At 35.4% G+C, this 22,960-nt stretch overlaps 2 protein-coding genes across 2 annotated transcripts in view; both read right to left on the reverse strand.

The window, feature by feature from the left end:
• Nucleotides 1-2,743: 2,743 nt before the first annotated feature.
• LOC123315289 lies at nt 2,744-4,095 on the reverse strand. Its single transcript, XM_044900936.1, has 5 exons — nt 3,989-4,095; nt 3,256-3,437; nt 3,115-3,198; nt 2,934-3,056; nt 2,744-2,838 (listed from the first exon to the last, which is right to left on the reverse strand). Exons 1-5 carry the CDS (start codon nt 4,039-4,041, stop codon nt 2,744-2,746), a joined length of 537 nt encoding a protein of 178 aa, XP_044756871.1. The 5' UTR covers nt 4,042-4,095.
• Nucleotides 4,096-21,220: 17,125 nt separating this feature from the next.
• Nucleotides 21,221-22,960, reverse strand: part of LOC123315095 — a 62,660-nt gene continuing 60,920 nt past the window's right edge. The window contains exon 3 of the mRNA XM_044900661.1: nt 21,221-21,352. The gene's annotated coding sequence lies outside the window, so the exon portion shown is untranslated. The remainder of the gene's footprint in view (nt 21,353-22,960) is intronic.

Consider the following 22,960-nt stretch of genomic DNA (forward strand, 5'->3'; position numbering starts at 1 on the left):
CCTCTGGTTGCATGTCTAGCAACTTGGTTTTTATGGAATCAGTAGTAATCTGTAGACCAGAGTGCTCGACCGCCATTATCATCGGCATAGATAACCTATAGATATGCAACTCTTTAAAAAATTATGGTTCCTTATATCGCGACATCTATTATCTCTGTGCCACTTTTACCTGCTTGCTTTTGACAGCGTTGTTAACAAAATTACAGATGCCTATTAACCGTTCATCGCATTCGCGCCCCCTCTGGTGGATTTTTTGTGAATCTTTTTTGAGAGTTGAAAGGATAAGGAAGCAAAAAAGGTAGTAGAATTTAAGTGTATAATAATAAAAATAAATATAATAAATAAAAACAATAAAAATTTAAAGATAGAACAATGATTAAAATGCAATGTGGAAAAACAATCATTTTCTCCTTTTTTTATTAAATTTTTCCGCGGCCATCTTCATTATAGGATCGTTGAATCGAATTGATTTTTTTCCACATAAAATTTTGTTTACAGTTCTTTCATAAAAATATATTATGAATTTCAACGAAAAATTTACTAATTTATTTCCAATATTTTGATGGTTTGAACAGAACAGAGCTCGGATATCAGCAATATTAATATAGTTCTTAATTTCTTCTCTCATATCAAACTGATTGATGAGAAGAGGTATATGGGTAAGGACATCTTTAGTAAAACAATGAAAGATACTAATAAATGTTCGGGAAGGTCTCATCATTTTGCAGTGGCGATACGTTTTCGCTTCAATCAAGGAATTTGCTGGTATACTGCAATATGCCTCAATAACCTCCAAGCAATTTGAACATTTATTAATATCTCTCATTATTTTTTTGGCTAAATAACCTGCCACATAGGGTGTTCCCAAATCACTATCGATGTCAAAATTCTGCATCGTCCAATTTTCAAAAATAGGTGGAAGTACTTTCGATTTGGATCGCGTGTCACCAATTATTTTTGTGAGGAACTCTTTGAGAGTGTCCAATGCTTCACAAGCAGCATCCTCTTCGCAATTCGATCCAGGTGAGTGTGATGACAGCAAATTGTTAATAAGGAGGGACTTAAAGGAAGCAATAAAATTGGAACATGTAGGATTAACATTTCGATATCCATGGCTTCTTATAAGAGAAAAAAAAATTTCTAATGGGTCCTGGTTGAAACAACGAGGAACCATCATTTTTACACCTTTTTTCCTCAAAAATTCCCAAATATATAAGAAGCCTTTTACTGTGAATATGAAATGTTTCAAGGAGGGGGTTACGACGGGATTTTTGGAAGGTCTTTCAATGAAATACATGGATTCCAGGATAGGGAGGGAGGTGTACCAAAACTGGACATGGGGGGATTTTGCTGTCACCACACCTGTCAAGGGTTTATCTTTAGGGGCGCTTTGGGAGCGTCCATTGACACTGTCAAAGAGTCCATCAAAAAAAAGGAAGGCGGAAGCAGTCTATGACGCCGAGGGATCTAAATAAGTTCGAGATGTTGGCAGTTTCTCTCGGCATGACTCGACTAAGAGATTCATAACTGAATACAGTGACCGGCTGAAAACTTGTGCTGCATTCTTTACCTTCATTTTTTTTATTTTATGGGGCAAGACATGTTCGTCAGTCAGCTTAGAAATTGAACTGTAAATATTAACTGCAGCATCAATTTCATAGACATCAACAGTATGTTTCCAGGAAGCAACTTTTTGAACACCATCTTGACAGAAGTGTAAGTCTTTTGTCAAGAGGGCATTCCGAATACCTTTGAGGAGATGTGGTGGGTCATAAAGATGAACAATTTCATCATTGTCCACTAGATAACCTTGTAGGTTTTTCTCCACTTCGTTCCTCAAACAGTATTCTCTTGTTGCTTCTATAAGTTTATTTATAGCAGTTGCTCCCTGGTCAGATATTGTTGCCACTATCTGCAAGCCTGCCTGGCGAACATGTCTTACTACATCTTTTATAATTTTCACCAAATCATTGGTTTTTACAGAATTTTGCACGAAATAATAGCAAAGGGGCTTCCATTGGCCACTAATACTTTTCAGCATGAATACGAGAGCATGGTCTGCCAACTGCTCTCGACGATCACCACTGCCCAAATCAACTAGTCCTTCCATACAATCTTTGGAAAAATTGTAGGAAAGACTAGGGCTCAACGCAACCTCATCGAACATGAGAACACAATATTTATCCGAAACTTTCAATTTGCCCACTGCATTTTTCAAGCTCGAAAAAATTTGGCTATTGATGCCACAATCAAAAGGAATTCCATTGAGTACATTTAATAGTGTTCTTCTCGAGGGCAAACTGAAAATTTTGGACAAATATCTGTATCCCTTTCCACTCTGCTTATAAACTGAAAGTGCAAAAATTTTGTCTTCGATAGTGAAACGACGACCTCTTCCCCGCAATCTTTGATTTCTTACTTGAGACAAAAAGAAATTTTGAGTTGTTCTGTTCAAATTCTCCAGATTCTCCAGATATTTTGAAACCTGAAGAGCTTTTATCTTGGATTTCATACTCTGATGTTTAGCGCAGGCCTGTTTTTCCTTCCTGCGGAAATATTTCAATTGCTTCTTCAGGGGGGCAGTTTGAAAACAAGTTTTTCTTCTTCTTTTTACCATTTTTGGCAAACTATCTATTGGTTCAAAGTCTGAAAAATGATCTTGATGAATGATTTTATATAAAGAATAAACAAAACAAGAAAGTAGTCAATTTAGTATATAGCAACAATAAGAACCTCTTGTATCTCAGCTGGTACTAGGAAGCTCTTCAGATGTAGGAATATCCTCGATAAGATTGGTTTCTGTTCCAATCTGCACCTCACTTGATTCCAGTTCCGAGACTAAAAATATAAAACATTAGTAATGAATATCACCCAATAATGAATATCATCCATGAGAGGCTTTCAAATTTTGAAATGACAGAAAATATAAAAACCTTCTGTATGTCTGCTGGGACCTGCCAATTCGTTCCCAATAACATCCCTGGTATATACCTTCTTGGGAACGTGAACCTTTAGTTCCGGTACCTCGTCCAATAAAAAGATGGTTTTCATGGAATCTTTATGCAATGGAAAATATTTAAAAAAATTCAGCTTTGTTGAAATATATTTACATGCCTTGCATTTTCCTGGACGAGTCTGGCTTAGATGCAATTGGTGAATATGAAAACAAATCGTCATTTAGACGACTATTCACGTACTCTGGAAATAAATCTTCTAATTTAAAAAGAATTATAATAGAGAGGAGTATTAAATTACCTGGTAAATTCAGTGTAGGAAGTGCAAATCTTTTCAATTTTCCATCTGTGCCTATGCAATCTGCATGAAAATGCTTCCTACAAATACTTGCACTTGATGCATGACGCAAATTTGCTAGGTCTGGATTTCCAATTCTCTCAATCCAAATTTTTTGAGCGTCCTTGATTTCTGTTATTCTATAGCTAGGAATTAAATAAGTGACGCCATGTTCAGATGAATGGGTTTAATAATAATAATAATAATAATAATATGTTTATTAATTCCAAGAAATTACACCAAATAAGATATAAGAATGGAATAAGTCAAAAAACATATTGAACAGGAATCAAACAGACAAATATTAACATACCTATCTCCTACAGTACGAAATGAATTCAGATAAACTGTATGGCTCTGATTTCAAAATAAAACAATATAAAGATTTCTTAAAATCCTTATCGCAAGTGATCATTCTAATAGTTTTTGGTAGAGCATTGTACATAGATATTGCCATACATTCAACAGTTCTCTCCCTTAGTATTGTCTTATGAATAGGTACATTATAAGGAAACATTCTTCTGGTGTTATTAACATTTTTGTAATCCTCAAAATAATGAATTCGTTTTCTAAAAAAAAGTAAGAGCCTATATACATATAATCCATAGACAGTGAGTATATTATTTCTTTCAAAATTTCCTCTACATGATTTATTGCATTTACTAATTACGTGGATTCAATAATATATTTAACTTACCATTTATCATCTTTATTGTAGCATTTAGGAACACAACAATATTTCGAAGGCATTCTCAATAACCAAAAAGCTAACAAAATCAAAAATTTTCAAATTTGAAATTCGACAAACTTTGACTTGCGCAAAACGATTTGCCAAATGTTATATATAGACCAACGAAACATAGTTTATATTCTTCTTCTTTAGTCATATTGGCTGGTTATTCGACAAAGTGACATCATAACTTATTACTGTGAAGAAACCTACCTTTCGAAACCTATTAGTAACTATCAAAGTGGCACATACTCTATAGACTGTGCGAACCAACATTATTCTATGGAAGTTGCACCCCCTGATCATCAGGGCATATTTTTCAGATAATCCCGCAAGTAACAAAGATCCTACCCATTCTTCGTCTATTTTGAAGCCTGTTCTCCTCAATTTCTGGGATGTTTCAACAATTTGATGAATATAACTTTCCATCGAATCGTGGTTCTCTAACCTGGCAGAAATCAGGGTTCTCAACAGTCCTATCTTCCTGCTATATCCACAATCATCGAAAAGGTTTCTCAGTTTCGTCCAGACCTCTTGGGGAGTTTTCGCTTCCCTAATGTGGGTATATAAAGAAGGTTCCAGCGTCAGTATTAATTTGGCCTTCGCTTTTGACAACAACACTGTGTCAGATTCGCTGCCATCTATGCATTTGTTCAGTCCTTCGAGCACTAGCACATTTTCTATGGCGAACGCCCATTTTTGGTAATTATCGCGACCAATTAATTTCGGCACAGAGGCAAAGTAATTCACGGCCATTTTAGTTTTTTATCTTTAAAAAGTCACGTCTTGCTACACAACTGTGTTAACTATTGATCACTTTTGTTTCACGAAAAATTAAAATGTTTGCTGGATCACGCACCTGGGCCCATAACCTATTATAATTCGGTGAAAAAAGGTGGGACAAAAACACGTGTAGCACTAGACTAATAATTGCTTTAATACTCACTTGACTCTACTGGAACTACGAGACTAATACAACGGTGAAACAGGGTGTCATAGATAAATATACGAGAACACAGATGGGGCAGAGTTGAACAAAGAACTTCATAGTTTGGTCGATCTTGTGATATTTTCCACTCGATCTACTTGTGAATTGAGTTGAATAAAAAACACTGAATAACCTTATATCTATATTCGTTGAATTCGTTCACATGAGTGATGTGAGTGAACAGACTTCTTATTCTAGAATGACGCTGTGTGGTACTGATACGGCCCCTATATTCGTGGACAGTACGGAATGTATATGCGCATGGTACATATGAGTTAAGATTTCAATGTAAACAATACATGCCGCCCCCCTTGACAGGGTTGGCTTTCAACAATATAATGATAGCTGATTTATTGTTCTAAGAGTTTATTGGTAGAACACAAATCTTCGACACTGGTCTTTTAAAGACTCCATTAGCGGTTTTCACATTCACAACACGCACTATTCCGTCTTTGCCGCGAACACATCGATGATACGGCCCATTTTCCAGCATAAGGGAGCTGTGTTGTCGTCTTTGAGTAGCACCAAAATGCCTGTTTCCAGATTGGGAGTAGATTGTCGCCATTTCATTCTTTTTTGGAGATGGTTCAAGTATTCATGTGACCATCTTTGCCAAAAATGTTGCATTTGTTTTTGAATATTCTTGAAATGAGACAAGCGGTTGCTTGCCATATGTCTGACGTCATCTTGAGGTAAAGTGGTCAATGGTTCGCAAATAAGGAAATGACCAGGAGTTAGAGGTGAAAGATCATTAGGATCATTAGACATTGGGGATAAGGGGCGGGAGTTGAGGACTGCCTCAACCTGAGTTATTACAGTGTATAGAGCCTCAAAAGTCAAATGAGAATTACCAACAATTCTTTTCAGATGAAATTTTCTTGATTTTACGCATGCTTCCCACAAACCTCCGAAATTAGGAGCATGTGGTGGAGAGAAGTGCCAATTTATTTGATTCAAATTGAGAAAGTCATTGAACTGGCTATTGTTCTTGAGGTTCGATAAAACAATTTTCAATTCACGTTCAGTACCTACAAAATTAGTTCCATTATCACTATAAATGTCGGTGCAAACACCCCTTCCTGACACAAATCTGGTTAAGCATTTAAGAAATGACTCTGACGAGAGATCTTCAGACAGTTCGAGATGAGCTGCTTTCGTGACGAAGCAAACGAAAATGCATAAATAGCTTTTGATAATTTTTCTATTTTTCGTTCTGCCATCTTTAATGTGAAAAGGACCTGCAAAATCTATGCCTGTTGTTGCAAATGGGCGTTGTGGTTTTAAACGTGAATTTGGAATATCTCCCATTTGATTTCGACTTTCTATTGGTTTTGATCTGAAGCAAGTTACACAACTGCGTTAAACTCCTCGAACAGCGCTACGTCCGTTGATTAGCCAAAATTTTGATCTAACAGCTGCAAGAGTAGCTTAAGCACCTGCATGTAGATGCCTCAAATGCTCATGTCTTATTACCAATTTAGTGTAATTGCAATGATGAGGTAATAGAATTGGATGCTTTTGGTTGTAAGTGAGGTTGGAATGTTTGAGTCTTCCTCCCACTCTGATCAAACCATTTTTGTCCATGAATGGATTCAAAGATACAATTTTACTATTTGGGGATATCTGTTTGGATTTTTCTAGAGATACAAACTCTGTTCCTTTGAACTAGTTTACAAATGGTATTAAGAGAATTATCGATTTCAAATTTTGATAGTTTACCTGCGAAACGATTTTCAGGAATTGAGATTTTTGAGTTATTTATAAACCGTAGGCAAAAAGCTATAACTCTGTAGAGTTTTGTGAGTGAAGAAAACCGATCAATGATACTGATATCTTGAGAGTCTGTCATTATGATTAGAGTAAGATCAGTTTTTTTGATTTCAGGAATTTCCGATTGGGGCAAAATATCGGTTTTGGGCCAGAAAGATTTTTCTCGGGATAACCAAACAGGACCGTTCCACCATAAATTGCATTTCATTAATTCCTTTGGATTAATGCCTCGTGATATAATATCTGCTGGATTTGATTCTGAGGGAACGTGACCCCACTGATTTTTGTTTGAAAACTGCTGTATTTCAGTTACTCGATTCGCTACAAACGTTTTGAGTTGATGTGGTTCAGTATTTATCCAAGCTAATGCAATACTGGAATCACTCCAATAATAAGTGTTATCAATTTTATCAGACATGGCTTGTAGAACCTTTTGAGAGAGCTGAATACTCAAAAGAGCTGCGCAGAGTTCGAGTTTAGGTAACGTTATCATTTTAAGAGGTGCGACGCGAGATTTTGCGCAAACTAAATGAACATGAATTTGGTTGAATTGAGCAACAGATCGAAGATAACAACAAGTTCCGTAAGCTTTTTCCGAAGCATCTCCGAAACAGTGTAATTCAATGGAAATAGGATCTGAACAGATTATGTGTCTGGCAACGTTTATTGAGTGTAAATAAAGTATTTGACTAGAGAACTCGATCCATGCAGAATGTAAATTGACTGGGAGACTTTCATCCCAATGTAAACCTAGTTGCCAAAGCTTCTGAATGATAATTTTGGCTTTGATTGTACAAGGTCCTATAAGACCTAAAGGGTCAAAAATTTGAGCCACCGCTGACAGTATTGTGCGTTTTGTGACATTAGATGATTGATTATAGGATACAGTGTATTTGAAAATATCATCTGCTGAGTTCCATATCAAACCTAGCGTTTTAGTTGTTTTATCATTGGTAATAAAGGTTTGCGTTGATTCAGATTTGACTTGAGTGATGTGTTCTAAAATTTCGCAATTGTTTGAGACAAATTTTCTTAGATTGAAACCAGCGGAACTTAAGATATGCACTAGTTCTGACAGAACTTTCTTTCCATCTTCGATGGAATCGAAGCCGGTTAGTAAGTCATCCACATAAAAACTGGACTCGATAACTTGACTAGCTTTAGGAAATTTTGTTTCATTTTTCTTAGCAACTTGGAATAAAGCTCTAATAGCAAGAAATGCAGCGCTGGCAGTTCCATAAGTAACTGTGTTTAGCTTATAATGACAAAGTTCTTGAGATTGGTCTGTACGCCATAATATTCGTTGTAGATCCCGCTGATCAGGTCGTATTTTTACCATTCGATACATTTTCTCTATATCAGCTGTCACCACGTACTTGTAAGTTCGAAACCTAATAACTATTGTAAAAAAATCGTTCTGTATCGTGGGACCGACTTTTAAAACATCGTTCAATGAGATGCTGATTGACAGTATCAATTATATTCCTGAGTAAAATATGAGACTCTTTTTGCACATTCTGAAGATAAGTTATGACATTCAAATGAGTTTGAATAATGACTCGTTTGTTTTGATAACGTTCGCAGAGGAGATCCCACGCTTTATCGTAATTTGCTTCAGATACTTCAAAAGCTGTCAGAACATTTGCAGCTTCACCTTTTATATAAGATTTCAAATACCAAAACTTTTGAATTTTATTGATATATTGGCAGTTATGAATCATTGCTTTGTATGTATCAGAGAATTGAAGCCACTTTTCATATGCTCCATAGAATTCAGGTAAATTTAATTTTGGTAGCTTTGAATTTGTATTTTGAACTATCGAACTATTGAAATTATTTTGGAAATTGTTGGTGCTGGAAGAAGAGTATATATCAACAGGTGTAAATTGTTTTATCAACCTCTTCGCTTGGCCAATAGCTTTGAAATAAGAATTTTAAAGTTCAGTTCTTTCAGAAAGATGATCTTCAGTTGTCGTATTTTTATCAATGAACTCTAATTCAGTTTGAATATCATTTGAATGATTCCAAAGCGGTTCTATTTTTTCTAAACGTGTATTTAGCTCTTCTAAATTACTACCATCTGTTATGGTTACTAAAAATTTTGAAAAACGCGTGATTTGTGCTTTGATACTACCTCGTTTGAAATGTAAGGTTTTGATTTGTTCTTCAGACATTTTGACAAATGAGAATCTATAACATGCAATAATAAGCAATTCAGAATGAATCAAGGAATTCGGAAAATAAAGAGGGAAGGCTTACTTGAGATTTCTTGCTAAACACTTCGAGTTTTGAGAATGCTTTCGTCGGTTGATGAATGTGGTTGATGAATGGGAACGCTGCTGTCTTGTTGATGGGAACGCTGCTGTCTTGTTGATGGGTACCGTGTTGTCTGCAGGTTCACAAAACTGGATCAGCTGATTTGGAAACACTAATTCGCACTGGAAATGGTTTCTTAAATGATGTATGATTTGTTTGATTCGAAGGACCTGAGTTGTTGTTTGAGTTTGATATCGCTTAGTTCATATCGGGCTCGAAGCGACCATGTTCGATCTTGTGATATTTTTCACTCGATCTACTTGTGAATTGAGTTGAATAAAAAACACTGAATAACCTTATATCTATATTCGTTGAATTCGTTCACATGAGTGATGTGAGTGAACATACTTCTTATTCTAGAATATCGCTGTGTGGTACTGATACGGCCCCTATATTCGTGGACAGTACGGAATGTATATGCGCATGGTACATATGAGTTAAGATTTGAATGTAAACAATACATAGTTCTTCTTTAGTAAAAGGACAATAGATTTTTGTTATTTTCAACACCTCCACTTAAAAAAAATTAACCTAAACCTAAATATCGCACAAATTTATCATTCTTACGAACCAACAACGGTTTCGTCAGATTATCAGCTACCATTTCTTGGCTTGGTAAATAGATTTTTGTTATTTTCAACAGAATTGGCACTAAAACACCAACTTCTAAGTTCGAAAAAGGTTCCTTATTACAATTACCATCCAGATGCTGTGTTGGAAAATGAACATCACAAGCTCTACTGGGATCGCACGGTTCTGACAGACCGGAAAATAACCCACAATAGACCTCATATTGCTCAATAAGGATGAGGACAGAGCACTATTCATCGATGTGGCGATTCCAAATAATAACAATCTTCTAGATAGGCACACTGAAAAAATTTCAAAATACAGAGATCTCGAGGAACAAATCAGAAGACTGTGAAAGCTGAAAGATATCAAGACCATCCCTATTGTAATTTCATCTACAGGCTTGATACCGAAGAAACTATTGGAGAACTTGAGGAAACTTCAATTGGACGAAAATATCTATTGAGTCATGCAGAAGGCGATACTGCTCGGAACGGCGAGAACTGTACGCAATTACATAGGAAATGCAGAGGAATACCATCTGCTCCGACCAGGAAATGCTGGTGGAGCAGGAATCCAACCGGCGGCAGGCAGCCGAGGAACGACCCAGACCCGACCACCACCACGAGCCCGAAAACCTGGAAAGGGCTCCAACAGAGCTTAATCCTTTTGATATCTGAGATATCTGGGATAAGTGAATTTTCCTCTGGAGAGGAGTGTGAAAGCCGCAAGGCTAAAGTCATAATAATAATAATAATAATAATATTTATTAATCCTTTCAGACACATATACAAATATGTACAGGACAGGTCAGCAAAAAAAAAGTTACACAATAACAATAATAACTCCAATTACATTTAAATTATAACTGAAAATAATCAGCTACGCTATAAAAACATTGCTCAACAAGTTTATTCTTAACTATCTTTTTAAATTCTTTCAACTCTAGAGACTTAACGCGTTTAGGAAGATGATTGAAAAGTTTGATGCACTGATATGTGGGTGCATATTCAAACCTGGTGGTTTATGCTTTGGAATATGGAACAATTCACCATATTTCTGGTGTTGTAGCTATGAAAGCTTGAAAGTCTTGTGAAACCGCTCTCATTCTCCTTCACATAAACCAGACATCTAAAAATGTATAATATATGCAAGCCACTGTAAGAATACCATTCTCTTTGAATATAGGACGACAAGAGGATCTCGGAGGAACATTGAAGATCATCCGTAAAATCCTCTTCTGAATTATAAATGCTCTTTCAGCATCAGTTGAGTTACCCCAGAGCATGATGTTGTAAGATAAGTGACCGTAGACCAGGCTGTAGTATATATTTATGATGCAACTTGGGGGAAGTGAGTTTTTGACTCTACTTATCGCATAATATGAACTATTGAGTTTCTTACATAAGTGATCCACATGTGTTTCCCATCTCAGATTGGAATCGATATAGATTCCCAGAAATTTTGAGTACTCAGCCGACAAAATAGTCACATCAAGATGGTGTATGACAAGCTTTTGCTCACTATTACTTAAAGTGAAATGAACACACTGGGTTTTTTCGATGTTTATCATCAGGGCATTAGAATGACATCAATCGACGAAGCACCGCACCAACCGTTGACACAGCTTCTGCAGATCATCAAAGGTCCGCGCAGCAACCAGTATCGAGGTATCATCCGCAAATAGAATTCTAACCAACTCGATAACATTGAATGCGGCTGGAATATCAAAAGAATTCACCACCAAGTTCCTCAAACGGTAAGTCATTGATGAAAATAAGGAACAAAAGCGGTCCCAGAACCGAACCCTGTGGTACACCGTGGTTCAATTCACGCTTATCTGAAAGGAAGTCGGCCGTCCTGACGGATATTCTACCCTCGAGATAACTGGAGAGCCAATTTAGGAACACACACCCCTAAAACCTAAACTATAGCATTTGTCGACGAGAACTTGGAAAGAGAGGCTGTCAAATGCCCGAGAGAGGTCGAAGAATAACCCCGCTACGAATTGGCCATCATCGAGATATTCATAGACAAACTCAACAAAATAGAGAGCTCCTTTCCCGGCGGTCCCATCCGCCCCTGTTTTACACTGCTTATCTGCAACTGTGTTCAGTTCCAAATCACCCATGCATACAACATCCAGTTTTTCTTTATTTGCAACCATTATTTCTGATACATCAGGTTTCCTTTTGTTGACAATGAATTTCTCATTTGTCGCGTGATGACAACAGTCTCCAGAATCCACATACCAGTCAGTTGGCTTGAATTTTCCAGTGTTGAACACCACACTAAACAAATGCTTTTGTTCAGATTTATCATTGGTGGTATTATTATTCTCAGATTGTTTAAGCTTCAAGCATTGGTTGCGAAAATGTCCTTTTTCGTTGCAATACCAGCAAATAATATCATTTATTGTTGTTCTAACTTGGTAATTTCCGCGATGTTTGTTTTGGTTATGTTTTGATCAGGGGGGTGAAACTCCCTCAGTAATGACGTGAACCGAATGAACTGCTGCCATCTCTGAAAGGTCAGCGAATTAATATAAAAAAATGTTAGTTTCCTACGCTGATAATTTTGCGCATAAACTAGAGTGACTTTGTAGCATAGACTAAGTTAATCTTTGATTCTGCGCTTGTGTGTGAAATTGATATGTCAAATGATCAACATTCGATTTCAAGTTTGTTTGTTCATTTTATTACAAGTTTTCGTTGGGAAGAAATATTGTTGTGTACCTAAATTCAAGAGCAACGAGTAAAAGTGAAAGAAGAGAGAAAAAATTGCCTGTTCTTATGGTTCCTTTTAGAGTTATGGTTGGCATAATTCTTCAGAAGCCGGACTATGAGGAATTCGAAGAATAAATCTTTTCTGATTACGTAGGATGTAGTACCAAAGAAGAGGTATGATTTTCTCATGAAGCGCTTGAAATCTTGTCCAAATTTGAAGTATTTCAGCTCATAAAAGATAGATAAGTTTCATTTAACTGATTTTTGTTTGTTTATCAATCATATATTCTATTGTTTTTCAATTATCATATGTGAACATTTCATCTAATAAATTGTATGTATGAACTCAGAGTATTATTTGTTACATAGTTGTCTCCAAAAAAAAATTAAATAAAATTACCTTATCAAAGCGTAAAGAGCGCTCTCGACAAATTAATCGAGATTAGTTTGCTGACGTTTAAGAGATGGCGCTTTTCTTCGTAACAAAATTAGAGTTTCCCATCTATAGTGTTTATCTATAGTTTTGATTTCGGTCTGTCAAAACTGCGTGACGATTTCTTCTTTTGGACTGCTAGCGCCATCCCACCGCCATCACTTGCACATTTCGAATCAAGTAACTTCATCTTTATGAAATCTGTAGTTGTCTTCTGACACGATACAATGAAAAGAACAGATATACGTAGCGGTTCCAAATTCGTCCGATCCGCGCATGACGTCATCTTGTGAGATGTTTATGGCGCGCTTCAATATTAGCAAATAGAAATTTGAAATATTGGTTGTTTAGAAGGTTTCAAAGTTACTAGTTGTTTGTGATGCAAAATTATGGAACTCAAAATAAGCAAATACAGGGTGTCCGCTTATATTTTTCAGCTCTCCTAAAACCCAGATGCCACAAAAAATAAGACGCTCCTCAACGTGAAAAAGAATGGTTTGTCCTCTTGCATAATAAAATATTGACCATTGGCATAGCGTGAGGGGGGCTTAGAAGCTTCACCCTCCCTCTTATGACACTATAAAATATGTCTGAAAATTCGTATACAGGGCATTATTTTAAAACAACAAAATTATGTAAATATGCTCCAAAAACTACAAAAGCCTCCCCCCAAATAAAAAACCTGTCATATATTTTAATTAATTCAGAAAGTTTGATATATCACCCGTTCAAGTTCAATTATAGTTCTCTAGAAAACTATAAATATCAAATACAACTTTTAGTAGATCAGTAGGTGCAGAGTTCAAAATATAATCGCCTGACAGTCCCTACCAGGGATGTTGCGGATGCCGATTTTTTCACATCCGCGGATGCGAATGCGGATGCGGATTTTTGAAGGCTCACATCAGCGGATGCGGAAGCGGATGCGGATGTTCAACATCTTATATCAATAATATAAATATAATCTATAAATGAAGAATCAAAACAATTATGAAGTATTTATTGACATTCTTATCAGTGAAAAGTAGTAGGTATTTAATATGATACAGCAATTTTTCTTCACTAACTAATTTTCATACTAGTAATTAAAGTTGAAAATGGGAACAATCTATTTGATGAACACTAATATTGCAGCCTTTTCTGATTCCAGGCGGTTACGCAAGGGTTCGTTAATTAAACCCGCGCTACTGAATAGTTGTTCACTAGGAACAGAGCCTGGTGGACTGGATAAAAATTTTCGGGCTATCGGAGATAACATCTTGAAATCCACCCGATTAACACTCCACCAGGATTTTCATCCACATTTATTCTTTTTTGAGATCTGCACTCAGAAAATTGTACTAGTAAATATAACGAAAATTGTATGTTGAGACAACATTATAAAGATCCCTATTTGGTCCATCCAAAATTATTTTGAATTAATAAAAGCGCTTTTGTTAGCTTATCGGCAGAAAGAAAACTTGATGAATATTAAGATTTCTCTGTTACCATTATAATAAAATAGTTCTTCTGCTAATAGCCTAGTTATCAACTACTACAGAAATATTGATGTTTCTAACAATACTTTTGTGTAATATAAACTATATGTTCTTTCATATTTATAAAAATATGCTGTTAAATTGATCGAAATAATTCATTATTACTATCATATTCGGAAGAAACGATGATTTCTACAACAGTCCTTGTTATACTATGGATAGTATAGTTGTGAAATATAAAAATTCATACTTTTTGCCAAGAGTAATTTTTTTAACGCTAAAAAGTGTTAGTATTATGTTCTGAGAATATAATATTCATATTATAACAGTTAACAGTTAAGTTAACAAATTCATACGCTTTTCTCAATAGTATTTCCTTGCATTATTGAAAATATTTTATTATATTGTTAAAAAACAATTACTACTTCAACAGTGAAAGTGTTAAAAATACTAAGGAGTGGGCAACAAGCTGGTGGAAAAATAGTATTCGTTAAAATTTCATGAATTTATGATATATCTAAGATATCAGCTTCCTAAACGAGTATCTATGGACAAAATTCAATGTTATGACGATTTTCTAATAAACTGTGTGAAATATTGGAAACGGTTTTTTATATGTATGATGGTCAATAGTAGTTCTTTCGCACTATGAGAAAAACAGTTTTTTAAGGTGTAGGTACAGTTGAATTGAAACATAATACTTAGAAATGAAAACAACTTTATTCGAAGAATAAAAAATATAAGGAACATTCTCTATTTAAAAAAAAAAAATAAATAACAAAAAAATATTTCATCTTATAATACTATTCTAAATGAATTCGAACTTATTTAGAGAAAAACTTCATTCTATATCTATGAAATGTGGTTTTTCAACCAAGATTTTTTTTTTCAATTCATTCATGAACATATTAATATTGGGAAGCACTACATCGTGCTTCGTCTTAATGTCAAAAAAATAAATTTGTAAAGATTACCATACGGCTAAACATTCTAGAGGGTAATTCAAATTGAATGTGTGGAAAATTTGAAAACAGCAATTTAATGCCGACATTGGGGAAAAGAAAGTGTACTTGATTTGGTCACAACACACGAGATATTGCTTCGGATTCAGCACATTATCATCATAAATGACAACTAGATGTGGTTGTATGGGCATGTTTTTATTTTTTAAAGTTAAAAGTTTTGTTTCCACTTCCGCTGCACTGGCACCTGTGACCATGAAAGCATCCTGTGAGTCACTTATCGTGTATTTTATGAGGATTTTTTAGTGCCGACTCTTTGTGTCTTCTTAGATGTTGGCACAATAACTGCATGCAAAAGCAACAAAATTCCCACATTTCTTCCATCTAAAATTTAAAATCAAGAAGATATAACATAACAAAGCTTAAATGTATGTCAATAGTATAAATCGATTTTCATTAATAATTTATATATTTATGATGTGCAATTATGTTCAATATATTGTCAACCTTTATAGTTAATTTTTTAGTTTATTAGTTACCAATGCACTTCTTCGCGAGCTTTTCAGCTTCGTATACACCAGCTTTAGTAAAAATCACTTTCAGTGTTCTCTTAAAACTATTTTTTTCATTTTCCTCTTTAAAATTACCATTCCTAACGACGCCGACTTCAAGAGTACCTAACCACTCTTTGCGACTGCGTAGATAGCAGTAGGTATACTGGGTATACTGGTATACACGACACACGCGCGCATACAACCACAGGGTCCGTTCGTTTGTTCTTCGCGTATATCCGTATCAGCTCGAGGCATTCGCTTACAGCAGAACTGTTAAATCAACAGCGAATTGTGTTATGTACGAAGTTTGCTGTTGAACAATGTTTTTCGATACAACAGTTTACTATTAACATAACCAAAATATTATCACTGTAGCAGTAAATGAGTTTCAACAAACAATACTGTTAAAGTAGTATAACAATGGATAACAATATTATTGTTGAAATGGTAATATGTGTTGTAGACATCACAGTTCATTGGTTATTCTTTATAGATAGTTTGTGTTATTTGCACAAAATTACAGGCATTGAATTAATGGAAATTAATTCGTTCTTTTTATCGAATTTTTCTATCATATTGATAAGAAATACTTTGAATATCAGAATATTCTGTAGCCTTAATGAAAATCATATATTTATCATAATAGTTCTTGTTTCATAGTTTTAACAACCGGCATTGAGAGTAACATAAATGCTCTATTTTGGGTACACTAATTTTCCGTTGTCGAAAAAGTTTTGTGTTGCATTTACAAATTGAATACTTTAGACTTTCAACAGTAGTACTTCTGTTAATAATACTCAGGAAATTTTCTGAGTGTGTATGAAATTAATTCTTTTTTGAGAAGAGCTTCAGTGCTACTATTTTCTAGGACTTCTTCACTCTCATCCTCACTTGATGAATCTAGCATCATAGCAAGATCGTTTTTTAGGCAAGACTTTTTGACTAAAGTTGATGGCCCAGGTCCTAGTTGTTCCATATTGTTCTTCGTCATTCTCATTCTTTTGGCCCCATCGGAATTGGCATTAAAAGAACCGAAATTGTAATTCTCAGAATTGGTCGTTGTAATCAGCAGAATGTCGTCCTTAACCTTTTCCTCAGTCACCGGTGTAAAAAATTTGTGTTTATAGCGAGGATCTAAGTAGGTTGCGATGACATATAAATTGTTCTCTCCCAAGCTGGAAAACTTTGTTGAGAGTTCATCTTTCAGAGTGGTGACGGCCTGTCGAATCGGATCTAACTCTTGTGATCTTGTCAAATATTCATCAACTTTTTTTTCTAGCATTTGAATTATTGGAATCACAGATGTAATGAGGGCGTGAGAGCTACTCAGTTCTCGTGTGGCTTCCTCAAAAGGTCTCAGTACTTCAATGAAACTTTCAATAATTTTCCATTCTTCTGGCAAAATAGGGTTTATATCATTTTCATTGATGTAAAGACTTAGGGCATCTCTAACCTTTGAAAAACGCTCGAACATGTAAAACGTACTGTTCCATCGCGTTACACAATCTTGGAACACTTTGAGATGAGGTTGATTCAGTCGATCTTGAATCGCTTGCAGTTGTTTCTGAGCGATGGTAGAATGATTGAAATAATTAGAAATCTTCTTACATTTTTGTTTGAGTATTTTTATGTTTTCTGAACCTAAACTACTGCGAATAGCAAGTTGTATTTTGTGAAGGGTACAATCTATGTCATTCAATGCTGCTAATCGAGCGGCTCGTTTCATATTAGATCCTTCATCTCTGATAAGGCAATGTACTTGTTCTTTTTTAATATTCCATTCGTAAAGCATAGAATTAAATTTTTCGGAGATTATGTCACCAGTGTGACGGCCGTCGAATATCTCGCATTTCAATATAATTGATGATCTGTCAAAGTTTTCTGCAATACCATGGCAAGTCAGGCAGAGAAGAATTTGAGCTTGGATCCGACCAAATGTCAGATGTAAACGACATATAATCAAATTTTTCGATCAATTCTTCAATCTTCTTAGCTACTTTGCCGTATAATTCCTTGCCTACAAAATCATTAAAAAAATTTCGTTCCCTAAAATTATATCTTGGTGCCAATTCTTGTATCAATCTACAAAAACCCAGCCCTTCAACAAAGTGAAACGGTAAATTTTGAAGTGCAATCATTTCTCCAATGAGCTTTTCATTTTTTTTTTAATTTGGATTATTAACATCCCACTTCTTTTCTTTTAGCAATGCTTCTTCTAAAGAGAGTTGTTTCTTTGCTGCTTGCAGAGGGGTGGCAACTTTTTCTGAAAATAATAAAGATGACTATTATTTGCTATGATTATTAATTATCATAGCAAAATGTGATTATTTATCACAATTAGCCAGTTATACTCTTTTCATTTGTGAAATATGATATGATTAGTGGGGCTATAAATAACGGATCCGAAGTGAATCAGAGAACAGATCGAGAAATTCTACGGTCAAGGTACAATCTAAGACCAAGAATCCTCTGAAGATGCCTAACGCAGATGTGGGCGAAACGTTAAGTGAAATAATTCCTTATAAACCACGCCCAATTAGCCCGGAAGACTTTAATAATATCATGGTTTCGTGAAAGCCTTAACCTATATTTGTGAAATATTTTTGACTATTTATTGTCATAATTAATTCGTATAAAATTAAAATTAAATTAAGACAAAAATAAAACAAAATACTAACCGAAATTTACAAAGAAACTAAAATCGAATGTAATTTTTCAACCTATAAGCATTTTGTACGCGGATAATTCAAAGTGCACTTCATGTTCTTTATATGTAATTATAAAGACTAATTTAGATTGGAACGAGTGTTTCTTAATTTGGTCGGATTATACCCGCCAGGTTTGTTTGCCCACATTTTATTTTCGTAGAATGGGCGGTTTCAATTTTTTTTTCAGAAAAAACAACACTTTGATATATTTGAACACCTTGTATCTCAGAAATACCCATAGTCCATAAGAACTTTGAATCTTAAAATCATCTTAAGAATAAGATCCCGAACTTGAGAAACCTTATTCTGAAACACCGTGTATAAAAAATTTTGAACTGATAGATAATAATAAAATTTCTGTGAAACTTTTGAATAGATAACTTTCTAAATTCCAGATCTTTTTACAAGTTACCGAGTTATGTGGCAGCAACAAACAATTATTGAGTGGATTTATTAAAATTGCATTAGATGAAACTTACCTGCTTCAGATTTTATCTCCTGTAATTATTTTTCTTTACTCATGCTCTCAAATATAGAAAATTCTTCTGGGTGCATGGTTTTCAGATGATTTCTTAAAGACGAGGAGGTTCGGCCTTTGCGAGAATAGCTTTTATTGCATATTTTACAATCAGCCTTATCATGGTCCGATGGTCCTCTGTATTTGGTTCAAAATAATTCCATATAACACTTTTTGTCGGTGGTGACATTGTTGATTATTAAGAATAACGAGAACTTCGCTGGAAAAATGAAGAATATTGTTTTAAAACGATAAACTTGACCTACAATAAGACGTAATACCGATGTGACAAAATGGCATTTACCTAACGATTTCCCAATAAACACAGTAACTTTCTATTACGGCAATCCACACTCCACAGCGCAAACAAACACGTTATTTTTCATTCACAAAAATATAATATAGAATGATGCACCAAAACGAACTCGGAACTTCGGAACTTGTCAACCAATTTTTTCGCTCCCATTGGTCATTATCACGTGCGAACGGCACGCGCCACTAGCTGGCCCCGCCCATTTCTTTCTTGTGGCAACTCGTACCAGTCGCACCTATTAATCCTATTATATTCGCATCCCCATAAAAAACCGCATTGATTTATTGCGGATGCGGATGCAGAAGTCCAAATTTATGCGGAAGCTCCGCATTTACGGATGCGGATGCGAATATCCGCAACATCCCTGGTCCCTACCTACTGTGTTCTCATATGAACAATAAAAATTTATGAAGGCAGTATTTATCTAGATCTAAGTTTAAGTTAAGGTCTAGTAACTAAGGCGACAATAAATCGTAACAAAGCTGAAAACAATCGTTACCTAACAACTAGACTTAGACTTGGACCAACCCTCTGATAAATCTTACTGATAAATAATTGGAAATTATATTTCGGCGCCAGTCCTCAATATCACCTAGAATACCATGTAGTACGTGTTGTCATGTACGCGCGCACAAGGTTTAAAGATTCAAATCCCCACTCCGCTGCTCCATATCCCCGCTGTATCCATGCCCGACTCCTCATTACTTCAAAGATTTTTGGCAATTCCCAGGGCAGGGATTTTGGGTAGGGTACTAGGTGATATTTTCGGACTGGACGCCTCATATAATTACGATCGAACTTCAGGTAAGTTCATTTGATCTAGTAATTATATTTCGGCGTCCAGTCCTCAATATCACCTAGAATACCATGTAGCTGTTTAAAGATATAGGAATTGCCAACTCATAGTAAAGTAAACGAAAGAAAATTGTGATTTATAAGGTTTTATTAGAAAATTAAAAAATTTAGGCATTAAACGAAAATGTGATTCTAACCTTCCGAACTATTATTATTTGAATACAGTTTCCATAAATGTATTTGTTTCAGCTAAAGGTCTATTATAGAATTTACTGAAGATGCGGGAGGAAGAGCTCCAGCCGGCAGATCTTCTAATTGCGTCCAGAGGAAGGCCCTTTCTGAAGGCATCTGAGGTGGAAGCATGTCTTGTAGAATGAGGGTTGTACGAGTCACTTATTCCAGATGCTTTCAATATTTCTTTCACCCATCTACTCAGCGTTTGTTTTGAGGCCGTTCCATGTGGGCTCTTGTAGGTGATGAAGAGGTTGTCATTTTCCCTAACAACCTTCGTCTGTAAGAGATATTGTTTAAGCAAGGAAGCTGTGCATAACCTCGACTCTTCTTTGAAATATGGAAGGTTTATGAAGGGTTGAAACCTCCCTGGACCTGAAGTCTTTGTATGATCAGGGATGAATATTTTGATGCCCTCCTCGGTTTCTTGGATGTTTGAACATTTGATGAGAGATAATGTCTGCATCCTCTGGCCCGACGCTCATGCTAGTAGAGTTACTAATTTCATCGATAAGGATTTTAGATCAGAGGATGTTGTGTTGCGCAGGTAATCTAAAACCTGACTAGGATCCCACGTGGTGTCGTATTTTGCAGTAGGTGGTCGTTTACGGAACACACCCTTCAAAAAACGTTTTATATGGGGGTGATTTCCTATATCGTTCGGCATTATTAAGGATAGGGCTGACCTGTGACTGTTGAATGAACCGTAGCTATTATTAGATGTCTCCAAAAGGTTCTGTAGAAATGCTAAAATATTGTAAGGGTTTCCATCAAAAGGTGAAAATTCATTCTTATCGCAAAAATTCCACCAATGTTTGTATGTGGTATTGTATTGATTAATGGTTGAAGTAGAAAGTGAGCCGAGTATTGTATTGATTGCCTCCCTGGGTACGCCCTTCATTATAAAGGCTTTCCGGATAATCTCGCGGCCACCAGGGTAAGTTGATCTGCCAGAGGATGAGCTGCATTGCTGTAGGGAGAGATCAATAAATTACTCTTTGGTTCAAAAATTATTGGTGATTGTGTGATCAACTTGAGAAAAAGCGGGTACCAAGCTTGGGATTTCCAAAGAGGTACTACAATTATACCCTCAGCTTTTTCTTTTGAAATTTTCTGTAACACTCTGCTAATCATGGCGAACGGAGGAAACGCATAGAAGTATAAAGCCGACCAATCCAAAGTGAATGCATCTACAGCGTATGCCCCGGAATCCCTATACCACGATATATATTTTTTGCATTTATAGTTATTAGCAGATGCAAATAAGTCAATTTCGGGAGTCCCAAAATTTCTTTCAATTGTCTTAAAAGCGTCATTATTTAATGACCATTCCGTCTCGGGAGGTAGAATGCGTGAAGCCCTATCTGCCTGCCAATTGTCCTCCGATTTTATGTATGATGCGAATAACACTACATTTTTCGTTTCGCACCACTTCCAGATGAGACGAGATAGCTCGTTCAATTCTGGATGCTGCACGCTGCCCATTTTATTTATGTAAGAAAGTGCAGTTGTATTGTCCGTTCTGATGAGAATCTTTTCATCGAAAGAATGCTTCCCGAAGAATCTCAGTCCAAGGAATATCGCCTTCAGCTCTAGATAGTTAATGTGCTTCAATTTATCTATTCCTGACCACCAGCCATGGGTGCTCTCACCCATGCAGTACGACCCCCATCCTGAAAGGCTACACAGAGAAAAACATTTCTTTATAACAAATAAAAATTATTTGAACTGAATAAATGTAAGCTTTCAATAGACCGAAATAAACATGTTTGTTGAATGAAGAATGCGACTTCTTTGATTTTATCAAAGAAATATTTCTTTAATTCAATTGAAGTGAGATTTAATTCAAGAATCTGTTGTTTTAAAGGAAAAAAAATATTTTATTGGTATAAATTTCGAGGCAATTAAATCAAGACTCTATTCATCTCAATTCAAATGAGTGATAATTCAATATAAGTATATTGGTTTCCTTTTAACAGATTATGATGTGTTGGTCTGAATAAAATATTTCTCAACCCAAAAATAGTAGGGGAGAGTTCCTTTGAATTGGACAGCCCATGAACCGGACGCTACAGTTTTCTACTACACTCGATAGTAATTTAGCATCCTTTACGTAAATCCCATTTTCGCAACAAGGCGCCAGTCACAGGGTCAGCCATTTTCCAAGAGATCTCGATCGATTTTGCGAAAATGGGATTTACGTAAAGGATGCTAAATTACTATCCAGTATAGTAGAAAACTATAGCGTCCGGTTCATGGACTGTCCAATTCAAAGGAACTTTCCCCTAGTTTTTAATGTGATGAAATGAGGTCTCAATCTGTATTTATAATAAGACAAATGAAAGAAACTTAACTTATTTCCAAGCACTTTAAATTTTGATATATCATCATACTCCCTTGAATTAAAGACATATTATTTTACCTTGAAGAACTTATATGATTTGTTTGAAATAAATATTTTTTTGGTTCAAAAAAAAATGTTGATTTGTTTGAAATTAATATTTTTTTTGGTTCAAAAAAAATGTTTTTTCAGGTAACAATAAGAACCCATTCAATAAAAGTATTGAAATTTCTATTA

This window comes from Coccinella septempunctata, chromosome 6, assembly GCF_907165205.1.
Source record: "Coccinella septempunctata chromosome 6, icCocSept1.1, whole genome shotgun sequence".
NCBI classification, from domain to species: Eukaryota; Metazoa; Arthropoda; class Insecta; order Coleoptera; family Coccinellidae; genus Coccinella; species Coccinella septempunctata.